This window comes from Bicyclus anynana, chromosome 20, assembly GCF_947172395.1.
Source record: "Bicyclus anynana chromosome 20, ilBicAnyn1.1, whole genome shotgun sequence".
Taxonomy (NCBI): Eukaryota; Metazoa; Arthropoda; class Insecta; order Lepidoptera; family Nymphalidae; genus Bicyclus; species Bicyclus anynana.
This window is the reverse complement of record NC_069102.1, coordinates 3,014,489-3,027,761: the sequence shown is the minus strand read 5'-3', so window position 1 is coordinate 3,027,761 and position 13,273 is coordinate 3,014,489. Positions and strand designations below refer to the sequence as shown.

General features: G+C 38.0%; 1 protein-coding gene, 1 long non-coding RNA gene and 1 other non-coding gene across 3 annotated transcripts in view; all 3 read right to left on the bottom strand.

Moving 5' to 3' along the window:
• The window catches only part of LOC128199236 (uncharacterized), a 245,669-nt gene that overhangs the window by 160,777 nt on the left and 71,619 nt on the right, over nucleotides 1–13,273 (bottom strand). The window lies entirely within an intron of this gene.
• LOC112052781 (putative phosphatidate phosphatase) overlaps nucleotides 1–13,273 on the bottom strand; it is a 115,982-nt gene that overhangs the window by 44,776 nt on the left and 57,933 nt on the right. Inside the window, exon 3 of the mRNA XM_024092002.2 lies at nucleotides 8,909–9,106. Within this exon, the coding sequence (XP_023947770.1) occupies nucleotides 8,909–9,106 (198 nt within the window). The remainder of the gene's footprint in view (nucleotides 1–8,908; nucleotides 9,107–13,273) is intronic.
• Nucleotides 9,546–9,707, bottom strand: LOC112052784 (U1 spliceosomal RNA). Its single transcript, XR_002887333.1, has one exon. It is a non-coding gene; the product is annotated as a U1 spliceosomal RNA (small nuclear RNA).

Sequence of the window (13,273 nt, the reverse complement as noted above, 5' to 3'; positions counted from 1 at the left end):
CGACATCTAGTAATAAAATTAATAGATTTGAGATCCAGAATTTATAGTTCATTAAAATAAATAAAAAAAAAACAGGAATTATCCGTATAGACAGAGACGTGTGGTATTCCTATTCTCTGTACTATATGTCAAATTGAAGCAGTGATGGCGGCGAAGCGTGTCGCCGGACATTTATAACAGATGTATCCACTTAATACCGAAGTTAATTTAGGGTTTGGGGTGCGATGTGTACACGAACGCGCTGCGAGGAATCGGACGCCGGTGTAAGTTATACGAGTTTCGCATACAACCGTGACCTTGTTTGTATAAGTTCAGAGTTACCAAAGGAAGCGATAAATACGTTTGGTTTATGGTAACACTCAAAGAAAAAAAATAAAACAACCAAACTATACTAATATTATAAAGATGAAGAGTTTGTTTGAACGCTCTAATCTCAGGCACTACTGGTCTGATTTGAAAAATTCTTTCAGTATTAGATAGCCCATTTATCGAGGAAGACTATAGGCTATATTTCATCCCTATATTCCTACGGGAACGGGAACCACGCGGGTAAAACCGCGCGGCGTCAGCTAGTATATTATATGCTCAAATATGGGTTCTGAAGATGCTCAATATTTTAGTTTGAATCAGATAACTAACGTAATCAAATATGAAAATAAAATTAATGCGGGTTGTAAAGAAAATCTAGACTTAAGCATTTAGTACAAAATTAAAATAAGAACGAAACTAAAAGCAAAACCGTTGCAATGTTATTTAACTACACATAAGCAACATTATTTATTCACTAGCAGCCGCCGCGCGGTTTCACCTGCGTGGTTCCCGTTCTTGTAGGAATACGGGGATAATATATAGCCTATAGCCTTCCTCGATAAATGGGCTATTTAACACAGAGAGAATTTTTCAAATCGGAATCAGATTTCAGTAGTTCCTGAGATTAGCGCGTTCAAACAAACAAACAAGCTCTTCAGCATTATAATATTAGTATAGATTTCATATTTTATTCATTCACATCGACCTATTTTAACCATAATGCACCACGCTAGCCAAGTGTGGACTGCCTTTCTGCGCACATCTTTGACTTCCTTCACAATTATAGCAATTGCTTATTGCATATAACGCTTATCGCAAAATCATGCAACACCCGAAGGAAGACCTAACGAACGACAAATATCAACTCACTAAGCATAGTTATTAATTTCCTTTTAGTGATACTTTTTAGCAATAATATTAACTAATCGGAAGTCATTCTAACAAGACATAACATAAAATAATTCTCTGGTTGCATTAATAAAGTTGTTAACGATCATAACACCGATCATTATGGACACAACTCGCCACCCAGAAGGGAAAACGTCACTTAAGAGACACGATATGAGCCCGAATAAATATAGACCAGGGGGATTAATGCATTGGATACACTGCGTAGATTTATGCACTCCCAGTCGACAAATATAAAACAAACAAGTGGTTTCAGAGTTAATTTAATTAAAATGAAGGAGAAATACGACGTAAACAGAACTATGCATCACGGGACTTAGTTTTGTGAAGTTACTGGTAATATGGTACGGGTTTTAGATGCTATTAAGTCAGGTTTTGAAAATTTAATACGCAATGTTGGCGATTTATGGAGTTTTATTATTGAAAATAAATAAACTGTTAGTCAGAAGTAGCTGTGGTAGCACGTTTTACGTGAAAGCTATATAGACCATTGAAATGTTACATTTTTTGGGCATAGCGTGCATTTTCCAGTGGAGACGATTTTATTTTTTAGATGTCAAGGGTTGTGTAAACAAATCTAATTTTGTGGGGTTGCAATGCTTGTCCCATGGCTCGCATCTTGAAAAAAGGAATACAAATAGTTTTTAAGGTTAATTTGACAAACTTTAGGTCATAAACAATTATTAAAACATTTTTTCTTGCAAATAAAATTATCTACATCTTTAGTCAAATAACTTTTAGTCGTAGACACTTAAATAAAGGAGATTAGTGTTATGGATAATGCGCGTAGATTTATGCACTACCAATCTTCAAATATAAACCAAGCAAATGGTTTCAGTTTAATTAAAATTTTATTTTATTTATTTTTTAGTTTAATTAAAATGAAGGAGAAATACTATTTCAACAAAACTTCTCTCGGGGATAGTTCATATAAATTAATTGTACGGTAGTACGGATTTTAGAAGCTATTAAGACAGGTTTTGATAATTTTCAGGTATTGACAATAACACAAGTGAAATTCCACATTTTACACAGTGTACAGTTATAATGCTGCCGCTAGTTTCTATAATTTAAATACCTATTTAAAGTGTTAATAAACTGTTTATTCTTCTTCTTCTTTCTCTTTCTCTTTGTATCAAAGCGTTTGAAGTCGACTTAAATATTCAAACATTTGAAGCTATAGATATCGCCGGCAGAATTTACACGAAACTTTCAAATGCTACGAAAACTGTACAAAAATTGTACCTAATTACACTTCGTTTAACATGATGTTCTATTGGACCTTTACTTCGTTTATGCTAATACTAGATTCCAACACGTTAATGGTAAAAAAAACAATTGTCAAATGACCCTGGGATTTAATATTCTTACATCGATTTGATTGTAACATGAGTCATTGTTTTATGGTTGACTATGGAACCCTAAACCATGCTCGCGACCGCCGTAACGGGTATTCAATTTGTGAATATTTTATGCAAAGCAATCACAATCAATCAACAGCTAATAGGCCATAAATATTCAGGGGAGGGCGGCATTAGCCTGCCAATGGGTTATCAACACCCGTTTAAGATGTGCTGATATACTCAACTGCTAACTCGGCAAGTAATAATTTGTGGCTATAACTTGGCAAGTTCGTTGATTACACTCCCATGATATGCGGTCGACGGGGGAAAGGACTGTGCGGGTGTGAAGTCATGGGCGCGGGGCATCGTTCGTGACTGATTTTGGTTCGTCTGCGGATCTCCTCATTTCTGATTCGATCACGCAGAGATACTCAAAGCACGACCCGCTGAGTGACTTTGAGCCTCCTAATAGTAATGCCTGGACCTATTAAATAGTGTTATCGCCGCGTTGCAACGACTTGCGGTAAGGACGGCTTCAGAGTGCTCGTGGCGTTCGAGCCGTCCACATATCTTGTTGTATAATTCTTTATGGGTTACTTGAGATAGGCGGGGAGAGTGACTAGAGTGGAAAAGGAGAGTGTTTGTTAACAGTCAAAGGCGCCTTAAACCCCACACACAACGTTCACAAGTGCGTGACTTCACTCAAGGTCATTCTCTGCCATTCTAGGGTCTTATTTTAGTTACAGTTTGATTTATTAATTAAGTTGTCCTGACAAATGTTGTTCTTATTTTTGTAATCACCTCTAAATCTGCTAAAAATAGATAATTTAGAATGTAAATCAGTTAACCAAACCCGAGGAAGTCGGCAGTCAGCGGTTTCCAATGACGAGTGACAGTCAGACAGTCAAATCGGCTTAAGGTATTATCGTAGTGAAGTGCCGCGACACTTTCGAGTTTCACGGCTTCCACATTTACATAATACGATTTATTTAAATAGAACACGCCTATGATTAACTTAATTTATTTATTTAAGTACAGTAAAAGCTCCTTATTCACGCTTCCTTTATTGCGTTTTACGCGGAGCTGACTGACGCAAAATCTGCCAAAATTGCGAATTTCAAGCAAGAAAAAAATGTCAAAATTCTTCAGACCATTGTCTAAGACTGAAGATAATAGTTAATCAATAACTTCAATTAATTGATTTTTCTTTATATATTTGTTTTTTATTTTGTCACCCAAGAACGTATCCCTTATAAACCCATATAAAATATCATTCCATATTCGCGGTTTCTGTATTCGCGACACATTTAGAGAACGTATCCCCCGCAAATAATGAGCTTTTACTGTATTAGAAAGAAAGAAGGATTAAAATCTGTAGCGGTAATTTATTTTATCCTAAACAATTGAATCAAGAACACATCTATACTTATATTATAAAGAGGAAAGATATGTTTGTTTGCATTGAATAGGCTCTGAAACTACTGAACCGATTTGAAAAATTCTTTCACTATTGGAAGGCTAAACTATCCCTAAGTGCTATAGACCATATTTTATCTCCGTATTCCTATGGAAAACGCGCGGCGTTTGTTACTATAAATTGAAGACAATACAAAATATTCGAATAGCATCGATTCGTAGTTTACTGCTTTGACTTTTAAGTATACATCCATCCATGAATTCTTACATCAGTGTTTATTATATTAGCAAAATAATTAGGTAATTATGAGAGAGGATGTCTGAAGTGTGCATGTATTAGAAAATTAATTAAAATGAAATTTCGGACGTTTCCCGTTTTTAACCGACTTCCAAAAAGGAGGAGGTTCTACGCCAACCCAGTGTTATGTTTTAATGAAAGCCGTTTCTGAAAGAACCACAGAAATTTTGTAATTTAAACGGCTTGAATTAAAACATCACTGGCTTGGCACCGCCTTCAAACTGATCAGAAGGTAGCACATAGGTAAGATATTATTTTTTGCTTTTTAGTTTAGGTTAATTTTTGAGTTGGAAGTCGGTTGAATTTTTTTTATTAAAATTTTATTATTCACTATAGGCCGGGTTCCCACTACACCGGACCGGTAAAACTGCCGGATGAGCTAGTGGCAGTGGGTACAATTTATATGAAACTAGTCTCATTATCCCGGAACCCCGCACGCGTTCAACTTCAACTGAGTTGAGTACCTGACTAGGTATACGATTTTCTCCTCATTGGACCCGTGGTTAGCTGGTTCAGCTACGGACAATGAGGTTCAGGGTTCGAATCCCGGGTCAGGCCACAAAAAAAACCTCATTGGAAGTTTTCTTAAATGTTGGTACACCCCCGTGCGTCAGAGAGTACAAGCCGTCGGTCCTGCGCCTGATCTTTCACCAGTCATGTCGGTCTGCCGCCCGTCGGAATATGAGAGTGAGGGAATAGAGAGTGCACCTGTGCTTGCACACACACTTGTGTATACTATAATATCTCCTGCGTACATAGTTAATCTCAAAATCAAAATAAAAATTAACTTATTTTAAGTAGGCTCAGTTGACAAGCACTTTTGACACGTCAGTTCTCTCAAAAATGATTAATAAAAAATCTCAAAAATGAGATAGGCCGCCGTAAAAAAAAACAATTCGGTCGAGATCATATACATATGATTTTCTTGTAAGATCCGCTGTAATGTCCTCTGTCCAGTCCAGTGTCCGGTTGCCGGCAAATCTGCCGGTCCGGTGCAGTGGGAACCCGGCCTTAGATAAATAACATCGTGAATTCGTGATAATTCAATTATCCAACCTAGTAGATGCCTTTTAATAGCGCCACGGCAGCCCACGTTTTATAAATAAAACATTTTTTACTGCCGATAAAAGTTTATAACCGCAAGCTTTACAAATACGCCGTTCCCCGATAGCAACTAACGCCATGGTAATCAAATTTCATAGTTCATTTTATCATGGTGTTGTATTACTATGGTTGTATAGAGTATACACCGGTCCAGAGAGAAGCGAAGCTATAGGAAAATATAAAGCTATAACAAGAAAATCAAACTGCTTCTGTACTTGGTTTATTATGAGGAATCAAAATGATTCTATGGTATAGTAGTCAAATCTAACGTTGGATTTTTAACGGTTGGAGTTATTTCGTACCCACTCCTTTTGGGCTTCGTTGAAGAGGTAATGTGTTCAAAATTAATTCAAATTATTTCAATTTATCATCATCATCATCGTCAGCCATTGTGCATCCACTGGACATAGGTCTTTTTTAAGCAGCGCCCGCTTTATCTTTGAGTTTTTGCATCCAATCGATTATTATTATGTAAGATTAAAAGCACTTCTAAGTTCAGCACATTTTTAAATTTTGTAAATTCTGGTGAGAAATTTAATAGTTATTCTTTTAAAACAATTATTCTTTAAAATGTTAATATCATTATTCCATAATAATTATTTATTTTACTTCCTGTGTAAAGATGAAAGCCGACCTAATTGCTTCCAAGCATTTAAATGAAATATTCGTAAATATTTAAAAGACAGACTACGAGTACAGTTTGCTTCAAACTTACCATCAAGTCAACGTTAAGTACGCTTAGTTTACAAGCACTTGCAAAACGTCATGTTATGTTATGGTGATAAGTAAAATGAAAAACTTAAAATTAAAGTCACGAGTGTTCCACACTGGTCCGAGAAGAAAGAGACTCAAGCAAGGTTTCTCAAGCCAAGAAAATAATGCGATCCTATAGTCTGGCAAGTTCGTTGATGACACTCCCATGATATGCCGGCGACGGGGGGAAAGACTGCGCGGGTGTGCATGCGGGGAAGTGAAGTGCATCAATCGTGGATTTCATTCATCGCTACACGCCACACGGCCCGCGTGGACTATCGCAAGTGTTACGAACGAAGTTGCCAAGCTATAACGCTAGATTTCTTTAGCGGCTCTTCGGTGGATTACTGCACTATCGGGCGGTTATTTTGATTAAACAAACAATAGAGCCGCTGTTCACAAAACACACAAGTACACGTGTTAACTAACGGTGTTTCAACTTAAAACACATTTCAATAAATAACAATGAAATTCAACATGTTTACATACAAAGCTTTCCATGTGGAAGCTAAATACGTGATGAATGCGGAGTACCTACTAAATAAAACATTAATATAACCGTCATCATCACTAGCAGCCCTACATTCCTTATAAGATATATGGAGCTTAGACCCACCACGCTGTTAACATAGGGGCTGGCGGGCATTTTCTTAATTGTATAAGCAAACGCTTGTACAATACACGCCTGATGGTCAGCAATGATGCAGCTTAAAGTTAGAAGACGCCTATTCACTTAAAGATCTTAAATATACCCACAGTCACATAGTACGAGTAGATGATTAAGAGACGTAATATGACCTCTGCCTCCGATTCCGGAGGGTGTGGGTTCGAATCTGGTCCGGGGCATGCACCTCCAACTTTGAAATTTTAAAATATGAGCACTTTAAGAAACTAAATATGTGTGTGTCTTAAACAGTGAAGGAAAAACATCATGAGGAAACCTGCATACCAGAGAATTTTCTTAATTCTCTGCGTGTGTGAAGTCTGACAATCCGCATTGAGCCAGCGTGGTGGACTATTTGGCCTAACCCCTCTCATTCTGAGAGGAGACTCGAGCTCAGCAGTAAGCGAAATATGGGACTAGACTTGGACTATAAACTGAAGAAGATACTCTATCATTTGGTCTACGTGATGACAATCAAGTAGGTCACAAGGAAACTAGGTTTTATCTTTTGATCATTTACAAAGAAAACAATAAAGTTTCCCACGTTTACACAATCACGCAAAATCACTTGTTATTAACTATTTTATGTAATTGTTTAATTATTCAAGATAACACTTGTTGACTTTTTAACAAGATGTTGAATGTAAACATTTATTTACGTGATATTGTTATGTGTTGTTTAAGCGTTAATAATATGCACTATTTATATTACATTTATATGTAGGTACTTGGAATGGTTATCTATGTAATGATAGTAAGTGCAAATTTAACTACTGTAAGCTGGTTCAGTATAGACCGAATTCTGCATGAATCTTCTATAATATAAAAATGAATCTCAAAATGCGTTTGTAACTCACCAACGCCTGGATCAATTTGGAAATTCTTTTTTTCAAATGTTCGTTGAAGTTTTAGGATGGTTTTTACGGCAAATTAAAAAGAAAATTTAAAGACTAAAAAAAAAATTATACTCCCATACAAACGATTTGTAATATGATGAGTTGACGAGTAATAGAAACGAATGGAAAAGATGGACATATTTTTCCGACCCCACTTAAGTGGGATAAGGGTAAGGAGATGATGATGACAAACGATTTGTAATAATTAGAATTTTAATATGTATTGGGTAGGAGTAGGGTAGGGGTAGGGTAGGGGTAGGGTGGGGATAGGGTAGGGGAAGGGTAAGGAAGACGTAGGGTAGATGTAGGGTAGGTGTAGGGTTGGAGTAGGGTAGGTAAGGGTATGGAAGAAGTGCACAAAAGTCAAAGCGAAGCTTGACTGGGTCCGCTAGTATTTTAATAAAAAAACCCCCGATAGCTCCACGGTACCTAACCATAGCCTCAACAACAAGAGGTCATGGATTCGATCGCTTCCCGCTGGAATATTGTCGGTAGCCGTAGTATTGGAGCAGAACGGGAATAGTACTAATATTTGAAAAAGATTTAGCAAATATAAAATATATATATGTTCCACTACAAACTACAACTATAAGCTGGTGTCGCCAATGGATACCTTGGATCTAGAATGTCGAGTCAGGCCAATGGCGCACAACATTTTATTAAACTAACTTTTTTTTTAATTACTTATACTATATGAAATCCAGGTAGCTTGGATGACGATGTCCGACTTCATCGATACACGGACTAAAACCTCCTACATTCACCGTACTACCCGGTGCCGATGTGCGATGTGAACATTACATCGGGAAGGGGTTATCTTTTAGACATCGTTTAAGTTAAAATCGAAAGAGAAACAGCGCCCACACCCAGGCGGATACCTCATAGCCGAGGATCACCGCCCGCTCTTGTGTTAGCTGCTAGAAAAGGCATGACACAAATAGGTACAGCTGCCAGGCGGGTACCTCGTACCCGAGAATCACTCTCGACCGCCCGCTATTGTATCAGCTGCAGGAAAAGGCAAAGTTACAGCTCGCGGGCGGGTACCTCGTACCCGAGAATCACTCTCGGCCGCCCGCTATTGTATCAGCTGCAGGAAAAGGCAAAGTTACAGCTCGCGGGCGGGTACCTCGTACCCGAGAATCACTCTCAACCGCCCGCTCTTGTATTGGCTGCAGGAATAACCACAGCACATAAATCTCTACTAATTATTACTTACATCGAAGAAATGCGGTCTCAGCCTCCCTATGGTGTACTTGGCGACGTCGGTGGTCAACTGCTGGCACGCGCAGCCGAAGAGAAACACTCCCACCACGCGGTACACCTCCCACACCCACGCGGGTACCTCGTACCCGAGGATCCCTCTTGACCGCCCGCCCTTGTAGTCGCGCAGTCTGATCCACTCCGTGAGGCACATCTGGGGGCAACAGAAAATGACGTTAAATACCTGTACTAGATGAAGTAACAAATCTAAGCTAATATTAATCAGGAGTATATATCCTTCTTGTGAGAAAACGGTGATAAATTATAGCCTGTTACTCTCTGATAAAATAGCTCTCCATTGGTAAAAGAAATTTTAGTAATATCGATCCTGTAGTCTTTATTAGCCTCAATAGGTCAGTGGTAAAGGAGCCGGAGTCTTTTCCGACTCATTGGAATTTGGAAAGAATATTGGTCACATTTAAAAGATAAAGTTTCGGAGTGTATGTATTCATATACAAACAAAACATCAAATCTTAAGCCTAGACCTCTAATATTAGTTTAAATAGTAAGTTCGATGAATAACATTAAGTACGTTACGTTGAAGATCGAACTTCGGTCTTCAATGTACACTGAATGTTATTAGTTATTTCTGAGGGGGACGGCGCGTACGCAGTCCCCACTACCAAAAATTACGCGTCCGAGTTATCCACATTAGGGATAATCGCAGAGGTCAACCCAGCCGCAGTGCAATGGAAGGGCCTCGCTCTGGGGGAACCGCCTTCTTGATCACGGTGTCCCCTACGCCAGGTAAGTATGCCTTCAAACTGTATACGAAAGTACTTATACTATACGAAATAACAAAACGATACCGTGATGTAAAATGCATGTGGCGCCATCTAGTTAACGGTTGGTGAAGTAATTTTAACAATGGCTGTCCCTCAACTTCGAAACAAGTTCGAGTACTCAATACAAGGCCACTGAGGCCACTGCACATCGCGGCAGGAAATGAACGTCATTATGCAGTCTGTATAGCATTCGCTGGCGGATTTTTATTATTTGCTCAAATTGGCACAATTTTGTGTGACAATGTATTTTATTGTTGACACAAATTGGCACAATTTCACGTTGCAATGATTATATTTTCCGTTCGAAATTTGAAGGTGAACGATTCTTTTTTTTTCGTAGAGGAAATTGGCAAATTAAAGCATAGCATAGTCATATACTGTTACAAGAATCGTCTTTCAAACCTAAGCTCTCATCAATCAATGCGTGCGTACATCTATAATCTATAATATAAAAATGAATCGCAAAATGCGTTGATAACATTCGTAAAACTCAACAACACCTAGACCAATTTGGCCAATTCTTTTTTTAAAATGGTCGATGAAGTTATAGGTTCTAGTTAATTTTCTTATTCCCATACAAATGTTTTCTAACTAAAACGTAGTCATTTTGAGCTTTATTGTTATTGTATAAAGTTCATATTAATAATAATTAGAAAACGGGGTAGGGTAGGGTAGGGGTAGTTGAAGTTTACATCGAATTTTACACGGACGAAGTCGCGGGCGTCCGCTAGTAATATTATAAAGAGGTTTGTGAGGTAATAGGGTGTAAGTAATCTCTGGATCTAATAAACCGATTTTGAATATTCTTTAACCAATAGAAAGCCACGTTATTTGTGAGTATAGGCTACACTTTATTCCCATATTCTATGATCGGGAACTACGCGGGTGAAACCGCGGGGCGTCTGCTAAATTATTATAAAGAGGCAAAGTTTGGTGTAATGTCTAGATCTACTAAACCGATTTTGAAAATTCTTTTACCAATAGAAAGCCCCATTATTTGTGAATGTCACAAGCTACACTTTATAACCGTATTCCACGGGTACGGGAACTACGCTGGTGAAACTCCGAGGCGTCGTCTAGTACTCGTATAATTATTATGATAGTTATTTTTTGGTGCAAAAATGCTTTCGAAGATGTCACTAAGTTTTCATCCAACTGTAGACAGTGGCGCGCACTTCATAGATGCAAACATGCACAGCCTACTGTAAGAACTCAATACAAACCTCCTATGTTAGACCACAGAATACATAGGTAGTTGAACAAGAATTTTTACTTATAGTGCATGCCCTTGTTAAAAACCTTATGCACGCCACTGACTGTAGGTACTCATATAGTTTTAAAATGATTATAAAATACTTATAAACGTGGTCTCTTTACAATCTTGACGGAAAATGTTTCGCATGATAGAATCTCTTGAATAGGAGACAAGTCATACTTCATTACAGCTGATGCCGATATAGCGGTTAGGAAATGAGTTGCGATTTGCATGTCTTTGTGACCGAAGCATTCATTCTTAATGACGATATAATGTAGCCGTCGGAGCGAAGCGAGATCTTTGAGTTTATTTGGATGAATTTGCATTTTACACGTTTCTCCGTCAGAATATTTTTGAATGAAGAGGTTGTTCGAAAGATTGGTCTTCTTCTACTTCCAGATTGGTCCCAATAAATTTTCATGAAAAACGGTTCAGTATTTTTTTTATTAAAATGATAATAACAAAATTGTTCACTATGCTAGGACACACTCACAAAACAGAAAAACAATATTTAAAAAAAAAATTCAACCGACTTCAAAATTACAAAAATAAATTAAATAGCGAAAAATAAGATCGTATGTGCTACCTTCTGATCACTATGAAGGCGGTGCCAGCACAGTGATGCATTAACTCAAGCCGTTTCGTTCCAGTCCATGAAGTTTTATCGCTCAATCGCTCGTCCTGCCGCTTCCTATTTTGTCAGTTTTCGAAGCGTCACTCGATTATTTGCGCGAGTAGAGCAAGACAAAGTGCGTAAGTCAAAGTCAAAGTCAAAATTTATTTATTTCAAATAGGCTTATTTTACAAGCTCTTTCAAAACGTCAGGTAATAATATTAAACTTATGATAATGGTGATAATAATCATTCGAAAACTTAAAATTAAAGTTACGAGGGTTCCAAACGCGCCTTGGTCCGAGTATGGACAGACAGGGCAACATCACGGCAGCACGAGAAAAAAAACAATATGGCAACCAAATAAGGATTTACATAGAGATCACCTTTGTGACCTTTCGATGGGACATTGGATAGTTCAGATTAGATAATATCTTCATTAATTGAACCCTCTCGCCTCAAGATAACACATCCAACTCTACGATTAAGATATCGATGCCAGATAAGTCAGTATCAGCGATTCAGTGTCGAATATCGATAAAACTAATCCTTATCTCAGATAGTCACCGACTTAATCGATTATTATTATCGATATCATTGTGTCTAGTGACTCAATGATAAGGTAAGCAATGATAATGTTATGGTATATCTAAAAGTATGACGTCAGATTTCGCCAAATTAGTTTTCAGCGAAATATATCTTTTGGCTTCATTTCATCATCATCATTATCAACCCATATTTGGCTCACTGTGAACTCTCAGAACGAGAGGGGTTAGGTCAATAGTCCACCACGCTGGCCCAATGTAGGTTGACAGATTTCACACACGTAGAGAATTAAGAAAATTCTCAGGATTCACTCAGGTATATGCAAGTATAGTCACATGCAGGTTCCTCACGATGTTTTTCTTTCACCGTTTAAGAAACGAGATATTTAATTTCTATAAATGCACATAACTGAAAAGTTGGTGGTAAATGCCTCAGACTGGATTCGAACCTACGCCTTCCGGAATCGGGAGGCAGAGGTCATATCCACTGGGCTATTACTGCTCTCCACTAGGCTATCGTTGCTCTTCATTGGCTTAATTTGGATGGTGACTAATATATGGATATCATATCGGGACATTAGAAATCATGTCCCCACTGACCGTATACCTACTCGTACTTCGCCAGAGACCCTTAAAGCTTGATCTATAATAGCATTCTTCAAAGGGCTGTCACGAATATGACTGAAAAAACTACGTTTTTGTTCGGTTGGCAGAGGGTCTGGACCCTTAAAACGTGCTAGCTCCCAAATCCACCATGGTATAAACTCCTTAGTTTAGACTGTACTACTGTACTGTGAAACGTGATAGCCCAGTGGATATGACCTCTGCCTTCGATTCGGAGGGCAATACCAAACAACGAAGATCTGGCTACGACAGACTCTAAATTCAACAGCTTAGAGTAAACGGCGTAGTACATTGCTATTGAATGTTGACATTAGTATAATCCAAATAAGAGAAATCCTTAGAAACTAAAACAAGCGTATTATATGCATTATGCATTCCGCTAATTACATGGTCTCATTCACGTTTACGCAACGACGCCGTTCTGTGCGCATGCGCGTATTGAATTTGCTATTAGGTACGAGTAGTGAGTACACTCGAGTTCAAAAGTCTTTAACAATGGC